Source organism: Dendrobates tinctorius, unplaced genomic scaffold (assembly GCF_039654945.1).
Source record: "Dendrobates tinctorius isolate UK_male_01 unplaced genomic scaffold, ASM3965494v1 ptg000387l, whole genome shotgun sequence".
NCBI classification, from domain to species: domain Eukaryota; kingdom Metazoa; phylum Chordata; class Amphibia; order Anura; family Dendrobatidae; genus Dendrobates; species Dendrobates tinctorius.
The window spans coordinates 2145239-2165990 of NW_027362053.1; the positions used below are offsets into that span (position 1 = coordinate 2145239).

At 43.3% G+C, this 20752-nt stretch overlaps 2 protein-coding genes across 4 annotated transcripts in view; one reads left to right on the forward strand and one right to left on the reverse strand.

The window, feature by feature from the left end:
- Nucleotides 1-1210: 1210 nt before the first annotated feature.
- LOC141076094 (uncharacterized) lies at nt 1211-20643 on the reverse strand. 2 transcript variants are annotated; one of them, XM_073563365.1, is made up of 7 exons: nt 20509-20643; nt 18564-18710; nt 18323-18463; nt 18116-18239; nt 17871-18034; nt 14756-14858; nt 1211-2308 (listed from the first exon to the last, which is right to left on the reverse strand). In XM_073563365.1, the coding sequence occupies exons 2-7, from the start codon at nt 18639-18641 to the stop codon at nt 1422-1424; spliced, it is 1497 nt and encodes a 498-aa protein (XP_073419466.1). In that variant the 5' UTR covers nt 18642-18710; nt 20509-20643; the 3' UTR covers nt 1211-1421. The 2 variants fall into 2 exon arrangements, with proteins under 2 accessions (XP_073419466.1, XP_073419465.1); XM_073563364.1 differs by lacking the exon at nt 20509-20643 and adding an exon at nt 20194-20496.
- The window catches only part of LOC141076097 (uncharacterized), a 63038-nt gene continuing 62893 nt past the window's right edge, over nt 20608-20752 (forward strand). For both annotated transcript variants that reach the window (XM_073563384.1, XM_073563386.1), the window contains exon 1: nt 20608-20746. The gene's annotated coding sequence lies outside the window, so the exon portion shown is untranslated. The remainder of the gene's footprint in view (nt 20747-20752) is intronic.

The following is a 20752-nucleotide window of genomic DNA, read 5'->3' on the forward strand; positions in this document are numbered from 1 at the left end:
TGGCAGCTCACTAGCGACCACTTAGCGATGTACCAGCGATCCTGACCGCGTCATATCGCTGGTCGGGATCGCTGGTACATCGCTAAGTGTGACAGTACCTTAAGAAATAGCCAATGCTTGTGAGGCTGCCAATGAGAGTCCGACTTGGTACATGCATACACAAGTGTGTGTAGATCTGAATTTGGGTGTTTTTTCTTTGATGAACATGAGAATCATTTTCTGTTATGTAGAAGGCCAACTCTCAACAGAATAGGTAGACCTTATTATATAAATCTTAAGGATAACTGTAGCACCTGCCAAGGTACAAGAGGAATGATAAAATGCATTAAAAGGAGTATAATAGCACATGAGAACAAAGATCTAAAAATACGGTCTGCCTCCTCTGGGCCGGTTGGTTGGTGTATTCTGCTGAGGAGACAACTTTTTTGCCTAGTGTCAACAGCTTACATCCATGGTCTCCTATATCTCCCAATGAAGCGATAGAGACTATTTCTATACCAAAGCGGGGATTCTTTTTAGTAAGAGGAATTTGAGTATGGTGAATTCAATAAAACACTTACAAAGAGTAATAACAGTGCAACATATGGTTACTAAATTGCAGGAGATGGGTTATTGATCAAGGGATAGAGTCTGATGACCCCATTGAGTCAGAAAAGTTCTTTCATTGCTAAAGTTAAGGAAATCTGGCATCGGCTTCACGGGTTTGTTGCCTTCCACGGGTTGAACACTGCAGGACATTAGGTAGAATTATTTTCTTGTTGGTGAAGCACAGCTGGGAGGAAAGTTTTGCCAGACGCTTATGCAAAGTACACAGGCCTTTATCTGTGGTTTAGCAACAAATCTAAACCTTTTGGGTCATTTTAATATTCTTTTAGGTTCAAAATGTTAAACTGTTGTAATTTTTAAAGTGTTTGTCTGGGACAAACTTATAGTTAAAGGTTTGTACAGTGCTGTGCAAGTTAATTGGGACAAAGCATTTTTTTAAGTAAAATCATAAGTTGGTTACCAGTCAGTGATTCAAACCAGTTTTAACCGCTTTGAACAGGCACTCACACCACAGGCACTCACACCACAGGCACTCACACCTGTTCAAAGCCGTTAAACTGGTTTGAATCACTGACTGGTAACCAACTTACGATTTTACTGAAAAAAATGCTTTGTCCCAATTAATTTGAGCAGTACTGTAGATGTATAAAATAATAAAAAGACCAGTTCCCCACCTTCCCTGGGTACAGTGCTGACTTTCAGCTGCTTCTCCCATTTTTGTTGATGATTTGACATCTAAGCTTCAACCTAACAGCACACATGACCGCCACAGTCAATCACTGCGCTCAGTGGCTCACATTGGTAGAGCTGCTGAGTCCAGTGATTAGATTCCAATTGTTACAGACTTTTTATTTCTTGCGGTTTTTCAATGTAGATCATGTTCCCTTCTCCACTCTATGGACTTTGTGATGTTGGACTAGATAAGCCTTACAAAGGAACTGTTTCCCACATGTCGTACAAGAATATGGTTTATCTCCTATGTGGATTTTCCCATGGCGTACCAGGTCTGATTTTTGGGTAAACTTCTTTCCACATTCTGAACAGGAAAATGGTTTCTCTCCTGTGTGGATTCTTTGGTGTATTATAAGATGCGAGTTACTAATAAAACACTTCCCACAGTCGGCACACACAAATGGTTTCTCTCCTGTATGAACCACTTGGTGTTTGACCAAGTGGGATTTCTGTGTGAAGCGTTTGTCGCATAGAGAACAACCAAAAGGCTTTTCACCTGTGTGGACCCGTATATGAGCAACCAGCCTAGCGTTGTTGCTGAAGCATTTTCCACACTCTGGACAATTGAACCTTTTCTCTCCAGTGTGGATAATCTGGTGGATGGCAAGATGTGATTTTTGGGTGAAGCATTTCCCACACAAAGAGCACATAAATGGTTTGTCACCAGTGTGAGTTTTCTGGTGTTTGAAGAGGTTAGAACTTTGATTAAAACACTTTCCGCACTCAGAGCAGGCAAACGGCTTCTCCCCAGTGTGGCTCCTTTGGTGCTTAACCAAATAGGAATTGCACGAAAAGCTCTTTCCACATTCTGAGCACACGTATGGTTTCTCCCCTGTGTGAATTCGCCGATGAATGGTGAAATGGGATAGACGAGAAAAATATTTTCCACAGTCTGGACAAATATACTGTTTCATGTTCTGCAAATCTGGGTCAGACTGACCACTGGAGAGTTCGGACTGGTCAGCCTGACTCATACCCTCAGATATTTCTTGTAAACTCAGATCTTGACTGTTGTATATGACTTCACTGTCTAAGAGAAAAAGAAAAAAATTACTTTGGTTAGAATCGCATTCACAGATCGGAGTCTAAACATTACAGCATTTCTTGGAATTTTACATTTGGGTATTTGCCACAATTGAATTATTATAAGACCATTAATTAAATTCTGCTGCAGGAACCACGGAAGACAGGACTGCAGAGAGTACACGAGGAAGCAGGGCCCAGTGTGCTAGCAAACACAACGATCAGGCGCCTCCCTAAAAGGAGGACAGCTTGATATACCCCAGCCTGGTCTGCCATTGGTCCGACGGTGCTTCTGGGTCAGGGCACTGTCGGAGCACAAGTGACAGGAGGGAGGCGCATTGCATGCAGAGTTGCCATCGGCCGCGGACCTGTCAGAAGCGGCTGCCGAACGGCGGGGGGCTGCGGCGCGGGAGCGGAGGCCGGGTGAGTATACAGTGGCGGCATGACACGTAAAGTGCAAAAGAGAGTGTAAAAAGGTGTAAAAAAAAGTGTAGAAAAATGCACCACTTAGTATAAATATGAGCAAAAAAATGCACAATTTGTAGTGAGTGAAAACCACAAAAAATAAAGTGATAGAGTGCAATTAACAGAAACACCACCATGTGTCAGTATATCCAAGGAAAAAACAGTACACTATGTTAATATCATTATACACTGGGTAAGAGAGTAAAAGAAAATGTATAGAGATATAATGCTGAGTGTCAGTGTGTCCACATCTACTGTTCATGGACCAGGAGGGGGTAAAAACAGTAAACACAGGTAAGTATTATAGTGTATTAGTACTAGCATACGACTCACAGGGTAATGTCAGCTGCTCCTGGTCTCCTGGGCACCTTCCCAACGCGCGTTTCGGCACGCTGCCTTCGTCAGGGAGATAGTCTTATAGTGCATAAAAATATTCCTTTTCTACGCATAGACACTTTCTAAGATGATTTGGGAAGGTTGGTTGGTGTCCTTTACTTAATTTCTCATTATGAATGCGCCATTGTTGTACTGTACGTTCCCCAACCATAATCAAATATTCAGCCCCAACAAATCTTAGTGAAACTAGCAGACTGGACAGATATTCCTTTAATAGTCAGGGGTGATTTTGGCATTTGTAACCCTTTAGAGACAAATATCCAGGTGGAGAGGACACTCTGTCTCCTTATTAATGAGGTGGGCTTGGCTGATATCTGGAGAAAGATGTTTCCTAATGTAAGGGTCTACTGATTTGCCTCATGGCCCTATTAATCCCTCTCTAGAATTGAGTTAAGATTATGCAATTCTCATATGATCCCGACGCTCACTGATACAGAATATTCCCCTAGATCTTCATCAGACCACTCTCCTTTATTGTTTCAGATACAAGTGGATCCGTTAAGGGCTAGATTTCCCCAGCCTGTTTTGACTTAAAATTATCAACTGTAATAATCTTATGGAAAAAAATGTCAAAATTATTTTCAATTTATCTGGGCTTGGCTCCCATAAAAGTGGTATGGGATGCAATGAAGACCTTTCTGAAGGGGGGTGTTAATTAGAGAAATAAAGACGGTAAAAGATAAATCACAGAAGAAGGGTATAGTCCTCGAAAACAGTCAGGGACACAATCGTTGTTTATTCAAAATAACAGTCCTGAAAACTTAAGACAGTGGAAAGAATCTCAGAAGGAAATTCAGTCATTTCAACTGGAGCTAGCCGATAATAATAATTATACTAAAAATCTTTATTTTTATATAGCTCTAACATATTCCGCAGTGCTTTACAGTTTGCACACATTATCAAAATAATGTATAATAAACATACATTTTTAAAACAGTTCTATGAGGAGGGGGAGACCACTGATCGGTTACTTACAAGGATGGCTAAAGGCCCCGTTACACGCATCAATGTCCCAGCGATCCCACCAACGATCCGAGGTGGATGGGATTGCTGGGACGTAGTTAGCTGATCGCTGGTGAGCTGTCACATAGACGGACCCACCAGCGATCAGGACCAGCGAACACGCTGGTATCCAGGGTAAACAGCAGGTATCTAAGAGCCGCGCGGCTCTTAGTTACCCGATGTTTACATTGCAAACCAGCATCGCTGATCGTTGGTCTCTCGCTGCCACACACAGCGATGCATGCTGGCCAGCGGGAGACCAACGATCAAAAAATGGCCCAGGACGATCCTGCACGATCAGCGATACCCGGCAGGAGTGCCAGTCACAGATACATGTCACACACAGCGATCTCGCTGGCGATATCGCGGTGAGTGACGGGGCCCTAAGGCCCAAAAAGAAAACACTTTTATACATTGAGGGAAGCAGAGGGTAACGGAGTCTCCAGGACTCCTGAAATACTAAAGGTCTAAGTTTCATCAGCATCTGTATTCTTCTAGGGTTAAATACTCACAGGACAATTTGTTGGACTATCTGTTCAGAAGTCTCCCCTCTTTGGAAGATAAAGATAGAGATTTTCTTGATCAGCCAATTTCCTTGGAAGAAATCCAACAAGCCGTGGACAGAATGTATAATAAGACCACCCTGAAGCCTACCAAAAGAAATCTACAAGCACTTTGAGGGAGAATTATTGCCGTACTACATAGAAATTATTAATAGAGCACTGTTACCTGGGGTGCTCCTAGAGTCGTTATATGAGTTGGTAATTGTTGATCTGCCCAAAAAGAAAGGAAAGATAAAGAAGTTCCTGACTCTTAACCCATGTGCACACGTTGAGTATTAGGTGAGTTTTTACCTCAGTATCTGTAAGCCAAACCCAAGAGTGGGTGATAAATGCAGAAGTGGTGACGGGTTTCTATTATACTTTTCCTCTGACCGTTCCACTCCTGGTTTTTCCATACAAATACTTAGGTAAAATACTGTATGTATATTTCTCCAAACCCCAAAGTGTGTGTGTTAGATTATGTGGGAGATATCGGATCATCTTCATTACAATTGGCTATAGCCAAAATACCTGTATCAAACCAGAAAGTCTATACAGTGACATGTAAAAGTTTGGGCACCCCTGGTCAAAATTACCGTTAACCCCTTCATGACCCAGCCTATTTTGACCTTAATGACCTGGCCATTTTTTGCAATTCTGACCAGTGTCCCTTAATGAGGTAATAACTCTGGAACGCTTCAACGCATCCTAGCGATTGAGACTGTTTTTTCGTGACATATTGGGCTTCATGTTAGTGGTAAATTTAGGTCGATAATTTTTGCGTTTATTTGTGAAAAAATCAGAAATTTGGCGAAAATTTTGAAAATTTCGCAATTTTCAAATTTTGAATTTTTATTCTGTTAAACCAGAGAGTTATATGACACAAAATAGTTACTAAATAACATTTCCCACATGTCTACTTTACATCAGCACAATTTTGGAAACAAATTTTTTTTTTTTTGTTAGGAAGTAATAAGGGTTAAAAGTTGACCAGCAATTTCTCATTTTTACAACAAAATTTACAAAACCATTTTTTTAGGGACCACCTCACATTTGAAGTCACTTTTAGGGGTCTATACGGCAGAAAATACCGAAAAGTGACACCATTCTAAAAACTGCACCCCTCAAGCTACTCAAAACTACATTCTAGAAGATTATTAACCCTTAAGGTGCTTCACAGGAACTAAAGCAACATGGAAGGAAAAAATGGACATTTTAATTTTTCCAACATAAATTTTCTTTTAGCATCATTTTTTTCATTTTCACATGGGCAACAGGGTAAAATGGATCCTAAAATTTGTTGTGCAATTTCTACTGAGTACACCGATACCTCATATGTGGTCATAAACCACTGTTTGGGCGCACGGCAGGGCTCAGAAGGGAAGGAGCGCCATTTGACTTTTTGAATGGAAAATATGCTGGAATATTTAGTGCTTGCCATGTCGCGTTTGGAGAGCCACTGCGCGCCTAAACATTGGAGCTCCCCCACAAGTGACCCCATTTTGGAAACTAGACCCCCTAAGGAACTTATCTAGATGCATAGTGATCACTTTGAACCCCCAGGTGCTTCACAAATTGATCTGTAAAAAAAAAAAGACTTTCTTTTCACAAATTTTCTTTTAGCCTCAGTTTTTTCATTTTCACATGGGCAACAGGAAAAATGGATCCTAAAATTTGTTGGGCAATTTCTCCTGAGCACACTAATACCTCATATGTGGTCATAGACCACTGTTTGGGCGCACGGCAGGGTCCGGAAAGGAATGAGCACCATTTGACTTTTTGAATGGAAAATTAGCTCCAATCGTTATTGGACACCATGTCGCATTTGGAGAGCCTCTGTGTACCTAAACATTGGAGCTCCCCCACAAGTGACCCCATTTTGGAAACTTAAGGAACTTATCTAGATGTGTAGTGAGCACTTTGAACCCCCAAGTGCTTCACAAAAGTTTATAACGTAGAGCAGTGAAAATAAAAAATCATTTTTTTTCCTCAAAAATGATTTTTTTAGCACGCTATTTTTTATTTTCACAAGGGTAACAGGAGAAATTGGACCACAAAAGTTGTTGTACAGTTTGTCCTGAGTACGCTGGTACCCCATATGTGGGGGGGAACCACTGTTTGGGCGCACGGCAGGGCTCAGAAGGGAAAGAGCGCCATTTGACTTTTTGAAATTAAAATTAGCTCCAATCGTTAGCGGACACCATGTCGTGTTTGGAGATCCCGTGTGCCTAAACTTTGAAGCTCCCCCACAAATGACCCCATTTTGGAAACTAGACCCCTTAAGGAACTTATCTAGATGCATAGTGAGCACTTTGAACACCCAGGTGCTTCACAGAAGTTTATAACGCAGAGCCGTGAAAATAAAAAATATTTTTTTTTCCTAAAAAAAATATTTTTTAGTCCGCAATTTTTTATTTTAACAAGGGTAACAGGAGAAATTGGACCCCAAAAGTTGCTGTACAGTTTGTCCTGAGTACGCTGGTACCCCATATGTGGGGGTGAACCACTGTTTGGGCACACGTCGGGGCTCGGAAGGGAAGTAGTGACATTTTGAAATGCTGACTTTGATAGCATGGTCTGCGGGCATCATGTTGCATTTGCAGAGCCCCTGTGTGCCTAAACAGTAGAAACCCCCCACATGTGACCTCATTTTGGAAACTAGACCCCCCAAGGAACTTATCTAGATGTGTGGTAAGCACCTTGAACCTCCAAGTGCTTTACAGAAGATTATAACGCAGAGCCATGAAAATAAAAAATCATTTTTTTCCTCAAAAAATGATTTTTTAGCTTGCAATTTTTTATTTTCACAAGGGTAACAGGAGAAATTGGACCCCAAAGGTTGTTGTCCAGTTTGTCCTGAGTACGCTGGTACCCCATATGTGGGGGGGGACCATTGTTTGGGCACAAGTCAGGGCTCGGAATGGAAGTAGTGACGTTTTGAAATGCAGACTTTGATGGAATAGTCTGCGGTCGTCATTACGTTTGCAGAGCCCCTGATGTGCCTAAACAGTGGAAACCCCCCACAAGTCACCCCATTTTGGAAACTAGACCTTCCAAGGAACTTATGTAGATGTGTTGTGAGCACTTTGAACCCCCAAGTGCTTCACAGAAGTTTATAATGCAGAGACGTGAAAATGAAAAAATCATTTTTTTTCCACAAAAATAATTTTTTAGCCCTCAATTTTTTATTTTCCCAAGGGTAACAGGAGAAATTAGTCCCCAAAAGTTGTTGTGCAATTTTTCCTGAGTACGCTGATACCCCATATTTTGGGGTAAACCACTGTTTGGGCACACGTCGGGGCTTGGAAGGGAGGGAGCACCATTTGACTTTTTGAACGCAAAATTGGCTGGAATCAATGGTTGCACCATGTCGCGTTTGGAGACCCCCTGATGTGCCTAAACAGTGGAAACCCATCAATTCTAACTTCAACCCTAACCACAGTCCTAACCCCAACACATCCCTAACCCTAATCCTAACCATAACCCTAACCCCAACACACCCCTAACCCTAATCCCAACCCTAACCATAACCCTAACCACAACTGTTGTGAGTTCATTTTTCCCTTCACCAGTGAGGTCTGATGAACTCTCTCTTCTGGCGAAGGAAGGTAGTGAGGCTGATAACCAAACAGCTGAGCAGGTAGATGAGGACTGGGTCAGAGGAACTGATGACTGGATATAAGGCAGCCGACGCCCTGCTGCCTTGCCGGTGATTTTCCTGCTGGATTCTTGGAGACCAGTCTGATTTCTGCTTCTCAAAGCTAAGTTTTGCTCTGCCTTTTGTACACTTTAGTTCTGGTTTTGTTTGCCTTGTTTTTTTTGGAGTTCAGCCATCCCCGGCCGGGGGTGAGCTGAATTCCATTTTTGTCTCTGATCTGTTGATCTCTGGCTTTGTCTTCAGAATATACCTGAGTGCTGATATAGTCTTTTGAAGCCTAGCGACTTCAGGGCCTGTTTCTCCTATCAGTCTGTTGGTTCATTTTTGGAAAGGGTTTTTGCTGATTGCAGACAGCAGCTTTTCTATCCTGTCCTATTTAGTTAGCTTGGGCCCCATCATTTGCTCAACCTATCTTTCTATCTGTGTTATTGTTTTTCATCTTGCTTCACAGTCATTATATGTTGGGGGCTTCCTATTGCTTTGGGGTCTGCTCTGGGGCAGTTTAAATTTCCCCTGTCTTTAGGCTAATTTAGTTCTCTGGCTGTGATCGAGGGGTCTAGGGCACCGTAGGAACCCCCCACGGCTACTGCTAGTTGTTGTGGATAGGTTCAGGGATCTGCAATCCGATAGCTGCCAACTTCTCTGGTTTTCTGGACTTAGCTATTATTTTTGTTTTTTCCTCCTTCGGTGACTCATCCATAACACACAACCCTAATTCCAACCCTAACCCTATTTCCAACCCTAACCCTATTTGCAACCCTAACCCTAATGGAAAAATAAAAATATTTTCTTTATTTTATTAGTTGTGCCTACCTATGGGGGTGATAATCGGGGGGTTTATTTACTTTTTATTTCATTTTGATCACTGTGAGAGTGATCAAAATGAAAGAATGGAATCTGCAGCCAATAGATTCGGGCGGGCGCACTGTGCATGCGCCCGCCATTTTCCAAGATGGCGGCGCCCATGAGCCGGACCCGCGGGACATCGGGAGCGACAGAGGGACTCAGAAGGTACCAGTGGGGGGTGAGGGGGGGGATCGGAAGCTGGCGGGGAGCGGAGGGAATGGGAGGGGGGGCAGATGATGACAGCGGCGGCAGATTGCCGGGGGGGGTCGAATCGGTGTCTCCAGCCATGTCCGATGCTACTGCACCATCGGCCATGGCTGGATTGTAATATTTCATCAATTTTCATTGATGAAATATTACTATCACTCTGATTGGCTGTTTCACTTTTAACAGCCAATCAGAGCGATCCTAAGAACGTGGTTGCAAAGCCACTCCCCGGGCTTAACTGCATGTTGTCCTGTATCTGCGGGCCGGGTGACATTTCAATGACCCCGGTCACCCGACCCGCAGGAACGCTATTTATAGCATGACGCCTAAGGGGGCGTCATGGGTCGTTTGGGCACGACTTTTCATGACGCCTACGTAGGCGTCATGGGTCGTGAAGGGGTTAATGTGAACAGTTAAGTAACTTGAAGATGAAATGATCTCTAGATGGCCTAAATTTAAACATGACACATTTCCTTTGTATTTCAAGATACACAGACCACATCTCAGTACCAATGCTTTCTGGCTGACGTTTTGGTCACTTTTCAATGTTGGTTGTGCTTTCACACTCGTGGTAGCATGAGACGGACTCTACAACCCACACAAGTGGCTCAGGTAGTGCAGCTCATCCAGGATGGCACATCAATGTGAGCTGTGGCAAGAAGGTTTGCTATGTCTGTCAGCGTAGTGTCCAGTGTCTGGAGGCGCTACCAGGTGACAGGCCAGTACACCAGGGTACATGGAGGGGGCCGTAAGAGGGCAACAACCCAGCAGCAGAACCGCTACCTTGACCTTTGTGCAAGGAGGAACAGGAGGAGCACGGCCAGAGCCCTGCAAAATGACCTCCAGCAGGCCACAAATGTGCATGTGTCTGCACAAACGGTTAGAAACCGACTCCATGAGGATGGTCTGAGGGCCCGACATCCACAGATGGGGGTTGTGCTCACAGCCCAACACCGTGCAAGACGCTTGGCATTTGCCACAGAACACCAGGATTGGTAAATTAGCCACTGGCGCCCTGTGCTCTTCACAGATGAAAGCAGGTTCACACTGAGTACGTGACAGAGTCTGAAGACGCTGTGGAGAGTGATCTGCTGCTTGCAACATCCTTCAGCATGTCCGGTTTAGCAGTGGGTCAGTAATGGTGTGGGGTGGCATTTCTTTAGAGGGCCACATAGCCCTCCATGTGCTCGCCAAAAGTAGCCTGACTACCATTAGGTACCGAGATGAGATCTCAGACCCCTTGTGACACCATATGCTGGTGCGGTTAGCCCTGGGTTCCTCCTAATGCAGGACAATGCCAGACCTCATGTGGCTGGAGTGTGTCAGCAGTTCCTGCAAGATGAAGGCATTGAAGCTATGGACTGGCCCGCCTGTTCCCCAGACCTGAATCCGATTGAGCACATCTAGGACATCATGTCTCGCTCCATCCACCAACGTCACATTGCACCACAGACTGTCCAGGAGTTGGCGGATGCTTTAGTCCAGGTCTGGGAGGAGATCCCTCAGGAGACCATCCGCCGCCTCATCAGGAGCATGCACAGGCGTTGTACAGAAGGGAGGTCATACAGGCACGTGGAGGCCACACACTACTGAGTCTCATTTTGACTTGTTTTAAGGACATTACATTCCACTTTAATTTTGTGTGTGACTCCATATCCAGGTAATAAGTTTGATTTCCATTGATGATTTTTGTGTGATTTTGTTGTCAGCACATTCAGCTTTGTACAGAACAAAGTATTCAATGAGAATATTCGATTCATTCAGATCTAGGATGTGTTATTTGAGTGTTCCCTTTATTTTTTTGAGCAGTGTATATATATTTCATTTTTTTCATCTTTAAAATTTTAAAAATGACCAAAAAAAAAAAAAAAATAGGATGATGCAAAAGCACTCCCATTTTGAAAGTATCACAGCTTGCAAACGTTTTTTTGTAGCCAGACAAGAGTCTTTCAGTTTGAAAGATCGGTTTGAGGGATTTTCATCCGTTTTTCCTTGGAAAAGTCTTCCAGTTCTGTGAGATTCCTGGTTAGTCTTGCATCCTCTGCTATTTTGAGTTCTAGCCACAGATTTTCAATGATGTTCAGATTAGGGGACTGTGAGGGCTATTGTAAATCCTTCAGCTTGCTCCTTTAGAGGTGGTCTATTGTGGATTGTGACGTGTGTTTAGCATCATTATCCATTTGTAGAAGCCATCCTGTTTTCAACTTCAGCTTTTTTACAGATGGTGTTATGTGTGCATCATGAATTTATTGAAATTTCATTGAATCCATCCTTCCCTTTACCCGTGAAACGTTACAACCCCAATGCAACTTGAAAACGCTTTACTATCTTCTTATAGCCTTCTCCTGTTTTGTGGGCCTCCATCATTTCATTTTCAGAGTGCTAGGCAGCTGCTTAGTAGAACCCATGGCTGCTGGTTTTTGGCACAAGGTTAGAGGAGGCCGGGTTCTTAAAGAGCTGGAAAATTTGCATCACCTGACCTTTCCCAACTATGATAGTGAACAAGTCATAACCCTAACAGGCTAATTAAAGAGGCTGTCCGGGCTTTTCACATAATCTCAGTACATATCTGGACTGCAGAATGGTGACAATAAGTAATTTACCTTCTGTCACCAGTTTGCAGGGTTTTCTAGCTATCACTCTCTTGCTTCTGATCAGAACGTCCAAGGGGGGGTGTGTTCTGGCATTGAAATGAGAACTGGTCGTTTCCTCCTACTCTACTAAAAACCTGCCCTCTATAGCAACAACACCACCCTCCATAGCAACAGGCCCTCCCCGTCCACATGAACAAGCCCTCCCCTGTGCAGATTAGAAGCTGCAGACCCCCATCACTGGCCATCACACAGTCTGTTCTCACTGCTGCCAGCAGCCGAGCCCCATCACTGCCAGCAGCCTGGGACACTGAGGGAAGGAATCACTGATAATGAGTGAGTTATGTATTGTAATCATGGAGTGGCCCAGAATACAGGATAATTTTCCCTCCTCACTAGAGTTTCACTTTCCATAGATCACTGTTCAGCGTGTGTCTGGAGGAGAAGCAGCTGGGTGGTTCTGCTCTCTGCACTGAGGCTGCTAGAGGGGGAGGATTTGTTACTGTGTGAGGAGGGATTGTTCATGTGGACGTGGAGGGTGGGGTTGTTGCTACAGAGGTTTAAGGTCTGAAACCTTGGCCAAAGTTATCTGCGCACACAAATCTACAAGGGTGCCCAAACTTTTGCACTAGCCCATTCTCTTTTTTTGTAATTTTTAAAATGTAAAAGACGAAAACAAAACGTACTGTATATATTTGCCTAAAATACACAAGAACTGTGTCATCTTTAACTTTAGGCCTTTTGGAGATCATTTCATCATCAATTTGCTTAATTGTTCCCAATAATTGCAATTTTGATCAAGGGTGCCCAAACTTTTACATGTCATTGTGCCAAGGGAATGTAGCTACAGGGTAATAATGCAGAGCTGCCTAAAGGCATGCCCTCAGAGAATCCTGGGGGGCTTTCTTTGGTAGAAACCATAAAAAAGCAGTAAATAAAGGCCCCGCTCTCTGGAACCATATATTTAAATAATAAAAAAATGCTCGCAATAAAAGTAATTTTGACCACAAGTGCCCAAACTTTTACATGCATCTGTAGCTAAACACTGGCAAGCAAGTGCTGTTCCCTCCATTTATGAGGTTGTGAGTTGCTTGAATATCACTAATTTAGTGGAAAAAAAAAAGATATATAAGAAAAGGGGGGGGAGGGGCACAGCTAAATTTGGAGGGATTGGATTAGATGTTCATCGGTGGTGTCGGAGGTGCTGGCAGGGAATGTCATGTTTAACTCGCTTATCTTTTAATAGCTATATACTATTTCAGGCAAGAAAACCTCATTATTTTGCTACTCCTGATTCTTATATGATCCAGGTATTGTACTTGGTATAATGTTATTGTGCTCGCTAGATGGGCGAGTGGGGAGGGAGTTGGGATTAAATGTTTTGGCATTATGATCCTGTCAGATAACGATTGGTTCATTGCTTTGATCATGTTCTTGTGATGGTATAATGAGAAGATCTTTATAGCTCATTTTGTAAGCAATGTTTTTTTTTATCAAAACGTTTTTATTGAACAAAGAAGGTTGTTGTTTGGACAGCAGCAATCTCGGATGGCTCTCCCATACACTGGATTGGCTGTTAGACTAAGCACTCCTGCATTTTCTCTACGAGAGCTCTACAAGTGAGCCACAACCAGACATGACTTGTAGCGGCTAATCTCTGGGAAAACCATAGGATCGGCAGTCCAAAATTGAATATGTGAAATACTTCAAAAAAGTACCCTTCCCATCAAAGTTTTTATCCTTTTTACATATTGCAACCCTCGCATTATATAGCGCAGTGTACTTACAATTGCTCATTCTACCTTTCTCTCCAGTACATTCTTCTCTTTTCTCTGCCCTATGTTAGAAACAGGAAGGCTCTTGTCCCTGCATTTATCATCCCCCTCCAACTCCTGACCCACATGCTCCCTCCTCCCTGCCAGGGACTTTTGCAGTGACTTATATGACTCAAACAGGGAAAACTGACCTCCTGTTTCTACAAATAGCTTAGAAAGAGTCAGCTAGTCAGTATTTTAATCAAGTGATGTCATAAACCTAATGGAAAACAGAAGAATTAGCTGGGTAGGAGGGTAAAATGAGCGACTGTAAGTACACAGTGCTGTATAATATCATGACTGCAGTATATCAAGAGGATACAAATTTTGATAGGAGGAGTACTTCTTTAACTCCCTCTGACAATCATTTGTCCTGGGTCTCATACACATTTGGGTGTCAGCTGATCCCATCGATTTAACCTGTTTCAGACAACAATAGGTTAAAGTACCACTCCAGCGTTTTTTTTTATTGCAGCACTGGAGTGGTGGTACTAATCCAAGTTCCCTGTCCTTAGTCTTATACTAAACAGCCACAGTCTTCAGCTGTTCGTGACGCCGCTCCTGTCAGTCAGTAGCAGTCTGTGACCTGCAGATTGATCCAGTATTTGCTGGGCAAGCTAGATGTCACTACTCAGTGTAAGTCTGAGAGCCAGAAAGAGGCCATGACGAGGTTGTCTAAACTTACATTCAGAGATTATGACTGTTACTTCTGACTTCTGGTCAGTCAGAAGTTGCAGTGGTCACAAAATGTCAGCGTGGGTCCGGAGTGACGCCGGGACGAGCTGAAGAAAGAGGCTGGTAAGTATAAGACTAGGGTCAGGGAACTGAGATTAGTTGCACAAGTACAACACTGAAGTAAAAAAGAAATGCTGGAGTGGTGCTTTGGGGTATAGAAGGGGGCTTAGCAGCCATGTCGCAGGTAATTGTACTCACCAGAGTGAAGACAAACATCAATATCTTCCTCTTTAATCTTCATCTTATCTTCAGGTTCAGTTTTTGGTGCAATGTCAACAACTATAATGTTCAAGTTCTCCTCCTAAATGAAACATTAAAGATAAAAATAAATTTTACACCTATTAGGGTGGTTTCACATTAGCGTTTCAGGGCGCAGCGACGGCCTGCGCACGGCCGCCGCTAAGCCCCGCCCCCTGCCGCGCTTCCTCCGGTAGCTCCGCCTACGGGCGCATGACGCTGCATGCATCCTGCGTCCCCTATCTTTATCACTGGGGACGCAGGCCGTGCGCAGTATGCGTTTGGCGGCGCATGCGTCCTTTTGACGGTGCGCTGACCAGCGCCAAACGCAACCTGTTGCAATTTGGTTGCGCTCGGCGCACCGTCAAAAGGACGCATGCGCCGCCAAACGCATACTGCGCATGGCCTGCAACCCCAGTGATAAAGATAGGGGACGCAGGACGCATGCAGCGTCATGCGCCCGTAGGCTGAGCTACCGGAGGAGGCACAGCAGGGGGCGGGGCTTAGCGGCGTCCGTGTGCAGGCCGTCGCTGCGCCCTGAAACGCTAATGTGAAACCACCCTTACACAGTGCCCCATGTTCCTACATAATGATAGAAAATGCAATTCTAAATTCTACACCTCACAGCCCAGTAGATGATGGATACATCTTCAGCGTCTATCTCCTACAGAATTTAACTGGAGACTGATGAAGGTCGAGTTGCAGACCAAAACATGTTTTGTTTTCTGGATTATTTTCATGAATAAATTATCATCTTTTTTGAACGACATCCAAGTGCCAAGACTCTAAATACTTATTACTGGGATAGGATCCTACTTTTGTACCAACGTACTGGAAGGGCCGTTTCACTTTTCATTTATATCTGCAAAATGTCTATCGGCAGCAACACACAAAGAACCACATAACGACCATAGGCTCCAATTAAATACAATGTTTATTATTACAACAAAATAATATTTTAAAAACAGATTTTATTAAAATAAATCAAGTCTGTAGACATATGCTGAAAAGATATAGTTTATAGGGTTAATACTACCCAGATATAGGACATACCCTTTTATATATGATAGTGAAAAAAATGTGAAAAATATATGAAAAATGTTATATGTGATAATTCAATATATTATATTTGTATAAAGTGCATCATACATATAAATAAATAAAGTGCTGTGCAAATTTAAATACAACAATACAAGGCTTAGCGCCGAAACGCGCGTTGGGGCTGGGTGTCTATCCCAGGTGACCAGGCGAGGTTATTCACAGCATACTTAGTTATTATTCTCTATTTATATATTTTTTTCTACACTGCACTTTTCCCTGGTCTGCAGGCATTCGGACCTAATAGTGACACCTTATGGTGTCGTTTTGGTAATACTTGGATGATCTGCATAGGCATACCGACATCTACTGTTTTATTGTTGAATTGCAGTGCACTTTAATTATATAGATATGGTCATGTGTATTGTTGTATTTAAATTTGCACAGCACTTTATTTATTTATATGTATGATAGACTTTATACAAATATAATATATTGAATTATCACATATAACATTTTTCATATATTTTTCACATTTTTTTCACTATCATATATAAAAGGGTATGTCCTATATCTGGGAAGTATTGACCCTATAAACTATATCTTTTCAGCATATGTCTACAGACTTGATTTATTTTAATAAAATCTGTTTTTAAAATATTATTTTGTTGTAACAATAAACATTGTATTTAATTGGGACCTATGATCGTTATGTGGTTCTGTGTGTGTTGCTGTTGGTAAATTTGCGACTGTCCCATATTTTGTCCACCGATCAGCTAGCAATATAATTAATATTTACCAAGTTTTAATAATATATTTGTATTATTCTTTGCTGGCTCTCCTTACTTTTCTTCTTTTTGTGTGGCGTTAAAATGTCTATCGGGAAAGAGTCAGGGCCCCGTACACACAGTGCCAGAAAAACCTGACAATTTCAGCTGGCACGGCCCTCACAAGCTAAATATGGATGTGGCAATTTATAGCCACCTATTGATGAGATTTACAATGGTCCAATTGCCTAAAGATGCATTTACACTGAAAGATTATCGCAAACAATTTTTAAGAACACTGGTTTCACGATAAACTTTCAATATAAACAGGCTGCTGCCGATCACCTTGATGAATGAGCAAAACGCTGGTTCGCCAGGAGAAATGATCTCTTGTGCAGGGCAAAAGAATCATCGTTCTCAGAGGTGCATCACCCTGTGTAAACAGGACCCACTCTGCTAAGAACAATGACAGCCTATGCGCTCTGAACCATTAAATATTGATCTCTCAGTGCACATCATTCACTATCGGTCTGCTATTAAACAACCGACGATCTGCAAATGTCTACTGATTGGCAGCCTTTTAGGACTCATGGCTGGTCTTTGGAAACAGACACTTTATGTAAGACTTTCCCCACACTGCACGTTCTCTGCTTGTGTCAAGAAACCATTTAAAGGGAATCTGTCACCTATTTTTTCATATATGAGATGCAGCCACCGCCATCAGGGGCTTATCTACAGCATTCTATAATGCTGTAGATAAGTCCCCGATGTAACCTGAAAGAGAAACAAACCGAGTTATATTACACTCACCCTGGGGTGGTCCGGGTCCGATCCGGGTCTGATGGGTGTCGCGGTCCGGTGTCTCCCATCTTCTAGCGATGACGTCCTCTTCTTCGCTTCCCGTCGCACTGCTCTGCCCTGTTGAGAGCAGAGCAGAGTACTGCAGTGCGCCAGACCTCTCTGACTTTTCCCGGCGCCTGCGCACTGCAGTACTCTGCCCTCAACGAAGCAAAGAAGAGGACATCATTGCTAGAAGATGGGAGGCGCAGGAGCAGATCGCGACACCCATCGGACCGGACCGCCCCTGGGAGTGTATAATATAACTCTTTTTTCTTCTCTTTCAGGTTACATCGGGGGCTTATCTACAGCATTACAGAATGCTTTAGATAAGCCCCTGATGGCGGTGGCGGCATCTTATATATGAAAACAATAGGTGACAGATTCCCTTTAAGAGTACTCGTACCACTCATGCACTGTCATTAGAATATTACCGAGTATCCATGAGATATGTCGTGTTTCACAAAATCCTGAAGATAAATAGGACTTGGACATCTCTCTGGTATTCGTTTCTTACTAGCCCTCGGACATCTTCTTGGTATACTTTTCTTAATGGACCTCGGACATCTCTCTGGTATACTCCTCTCATTAGACCTCTCTGTAAAAGCATCCACATATTATCTGAATATATTGTTTCTATGAGATTTATCAGTAGATTTGTGCATAGCTAGGTTTTTACCTGGTGATGTGAGAGTTTCAGGAGTCTCTATAATGACATCCTTGTAGAGCTCCTTGTGTCCTCCTATGTACTCCCACTCCTCCATGGAGAAATACACAGTGACGTCCTCACATCTTATAGGAACCTGAGAGACAATGACAAATTATAATCCAGGCACATTATCTCTTGTGTTACTATATAATGACCCCGTATTCGAGCGGCACTCACCTCTCCAGTCAGCAGATGGATGATCCTGGTGGTGAGATCCAGGATCTTCTGCTCATTGTTTCTCAGTGAGAGGTAGGGATTTTCCATAATAAGGCTCAGAGTCTTGAGTTGTTTATTGTTTTTTTTCATGGGTCCATAATCCTAAGAAGAGATAATGAATCCCAAAAGTCATTGCTGCTAATCCGTTATAAATGGCAGGCTAATTTTCATGATATGTGACAAAGTACCCAGAACCCCTCACCTCTCCCGTCAGCAGGTAGATGATCTCCAAGGTGAGGCGCAATATCTTCTCGGTAATGTGACCCTGGTTCGTGTTCATTTTGGTACCACAGTATGAGGTAGTTTTAGTAATACATGAGCTCTGTTTCAGGCACGCCTTTCCTCACACCTACAGAAATAAGAAATATACCCTATAATATCACATTACAGATCAGAACGCTCATATGGTTTCAGTATGGTCACAGAGGTTTTTTATGTTGGATCCTGGAGAGGATTTTAGTCCCAAATCATCAAAAAAAAAAAACACTCTTTGAATATTCTAATTGATTTCAATGGGGAAAAACACAAATTACTGGTTTTTTTTTACACTGCAGTTTTAAAAAGCACAAAAAAATAAGTGCCATTACTTTGCTCTGCTGAGAGTGAGGCTTGTAAGTCTTCACATGGGTCATTCACCCCCCAATTATTATATCAACACACAAACAATTCACATTTTACAGACCGTCCGGCTGTGATGAGATTCTGATACGGTTTTTGCATAAATAATTGGCGTTTCAAAATGTGTTTTTACTACATGACAAGTTGGAGTAATGGCTTAGCCAAACAGCATGCAGTCAGAAAACGTAGTGTCAAAGCATGCGTATTACCGCAGAAAGCACATGAAACGGTGTCTAGACCGTACCAGCTGGCCTTATGCCACATTAACACATCCGTATGTTACGATCCGCCATTCAAGAACTAGCCGCGGGTCTCCCGACCAGAACTCAACAGTCTTGTTGGCAGATATGAAGCTGGAGAAAGAACGTTTCCATGCAGCAGCCACTATATCAACAGCACAAATAGAAAACCTGACATTTATCTAGAATATAGGGGAAAACTAAAATCATGGAAGTAAACGTCTAGACGTCGGGTCTTCGTGTTTCAAGCAAACGCTCGGAATCATGACAATGGGTTTCGTGACAAGCTGCCATGTCTGAGACCACACCCAGCCTGTGAGTGGCGGTCCGCACTTGGATGGCGACACATGGATGTGTGAACGTGGTGTTAGCACGTTTTGAATTCATAACACCTTTGGACCCGGCAGGTCTGTGGATTTTCAGCCGCATTATCTGATCTTACCCTTAGGCGGGGTTCACACAAGTGGAAGGAAAATCATCCCTATTCTTGGGGGACGGATTGGCCACAAAAAATGACAACGGACACTTGTCCTATCTTAATCTGCGTTGTATGTGCTGCCAGACATCTATGAAGGTGGCATATCTCCAGGAGAACAAGATCAGCAGACCAAAGCAGGTTATGCCAGGCCCCTCTTGCTAATAATGAGAGGGGGGTTCCCCATACACGCTGGACCATTGACCGGATCTGGCGATGTCGGCTGGTTCCGATGACGTTAGTCTAATGGTGGGGTCTTCACACTCGCCCTCATTTTACAGTCTACACAGTAGGACCGCACAAGCATGCATCCATTCTGATTGGCTCATTCTCTGAGCCACCATAATTTGGATATTATATGCAAAGCCACCCCGATTGGAGAAACTAGATGTACATGTCCTAAATGCAAACCATAGACAAAGAAGCATGGACTATTGTACATGTAGCAACTGTTCCTGGAGCATGAAATAACTATAGACTATGCCTAACCTACTCCTCACCTTCCCTCACAGCTTCAGCCCTCTCTGTGTAGCCCCCCAAGGTCGGCTCCGGGATGGCGTCAATAGTACAAGACTACGGGGAGACGAGAATCATGCGTAATGTAGTCATGGAATTCCCAGCACATTGAATGACCGGTAACAGTATCGTCCCAGAATACGATAGTTATCCACCAAAGTGTCTTCACTTTATGGCGGCGGCCATTTTGTTGGAGACAAGCAGTGCCGGCGCTACTCTGGATAGTGTACGGGAAGTTTTCTGCCGCCCCAATGGTAAAGATATAGTTATACCACTAAGAAATAAAAGGTCTTGGCCACCTGGAAGCCGGATCTACCAGGTCACAACTATGGGAACGCGCAGCAGCAGCGGCGGACCGGAAGTTTAAAGAACAAAACTGAAATCGTGACGTCTTCGCGTAGGCACTTGCTGGAACGCAGAACTCAGGATGCTAGTGGAACGCTGAACCCGGAAGTGGAAGCGGCGGCTCGTCACAATGGCATGCCGAGGTTTCCAGTTCCGGTGATTTAGTCAACAAGAGCACCGAAGCCTCGCTGTGTAAGT

Excerpts from the sequence above, each read along its gene's own strand:
- LOC141076094 (XM_073563365.1), bottom strand. The coding sequence starts at position 18,641 with ATGAACACGAACCAGGGTCACATTACCGAGAAGATATTGCGCCTCACC. Across the intron at positions 18,240-18,322 it reads TCCATCTGCTGACTGGAGAG|GTTCCTATAAGATGTGAGGA; the intron begins GTGAGTGCCGCT and ends ATTGTCTCTCAG. Across the intron at positions 18,035-18,115 it reads TGAAACTCTCACATCACCAG|AGAGGTCTAATGAGAGGAGT; the intron begins GTAAAAACCTAG and ends ATGCTTTTACAG.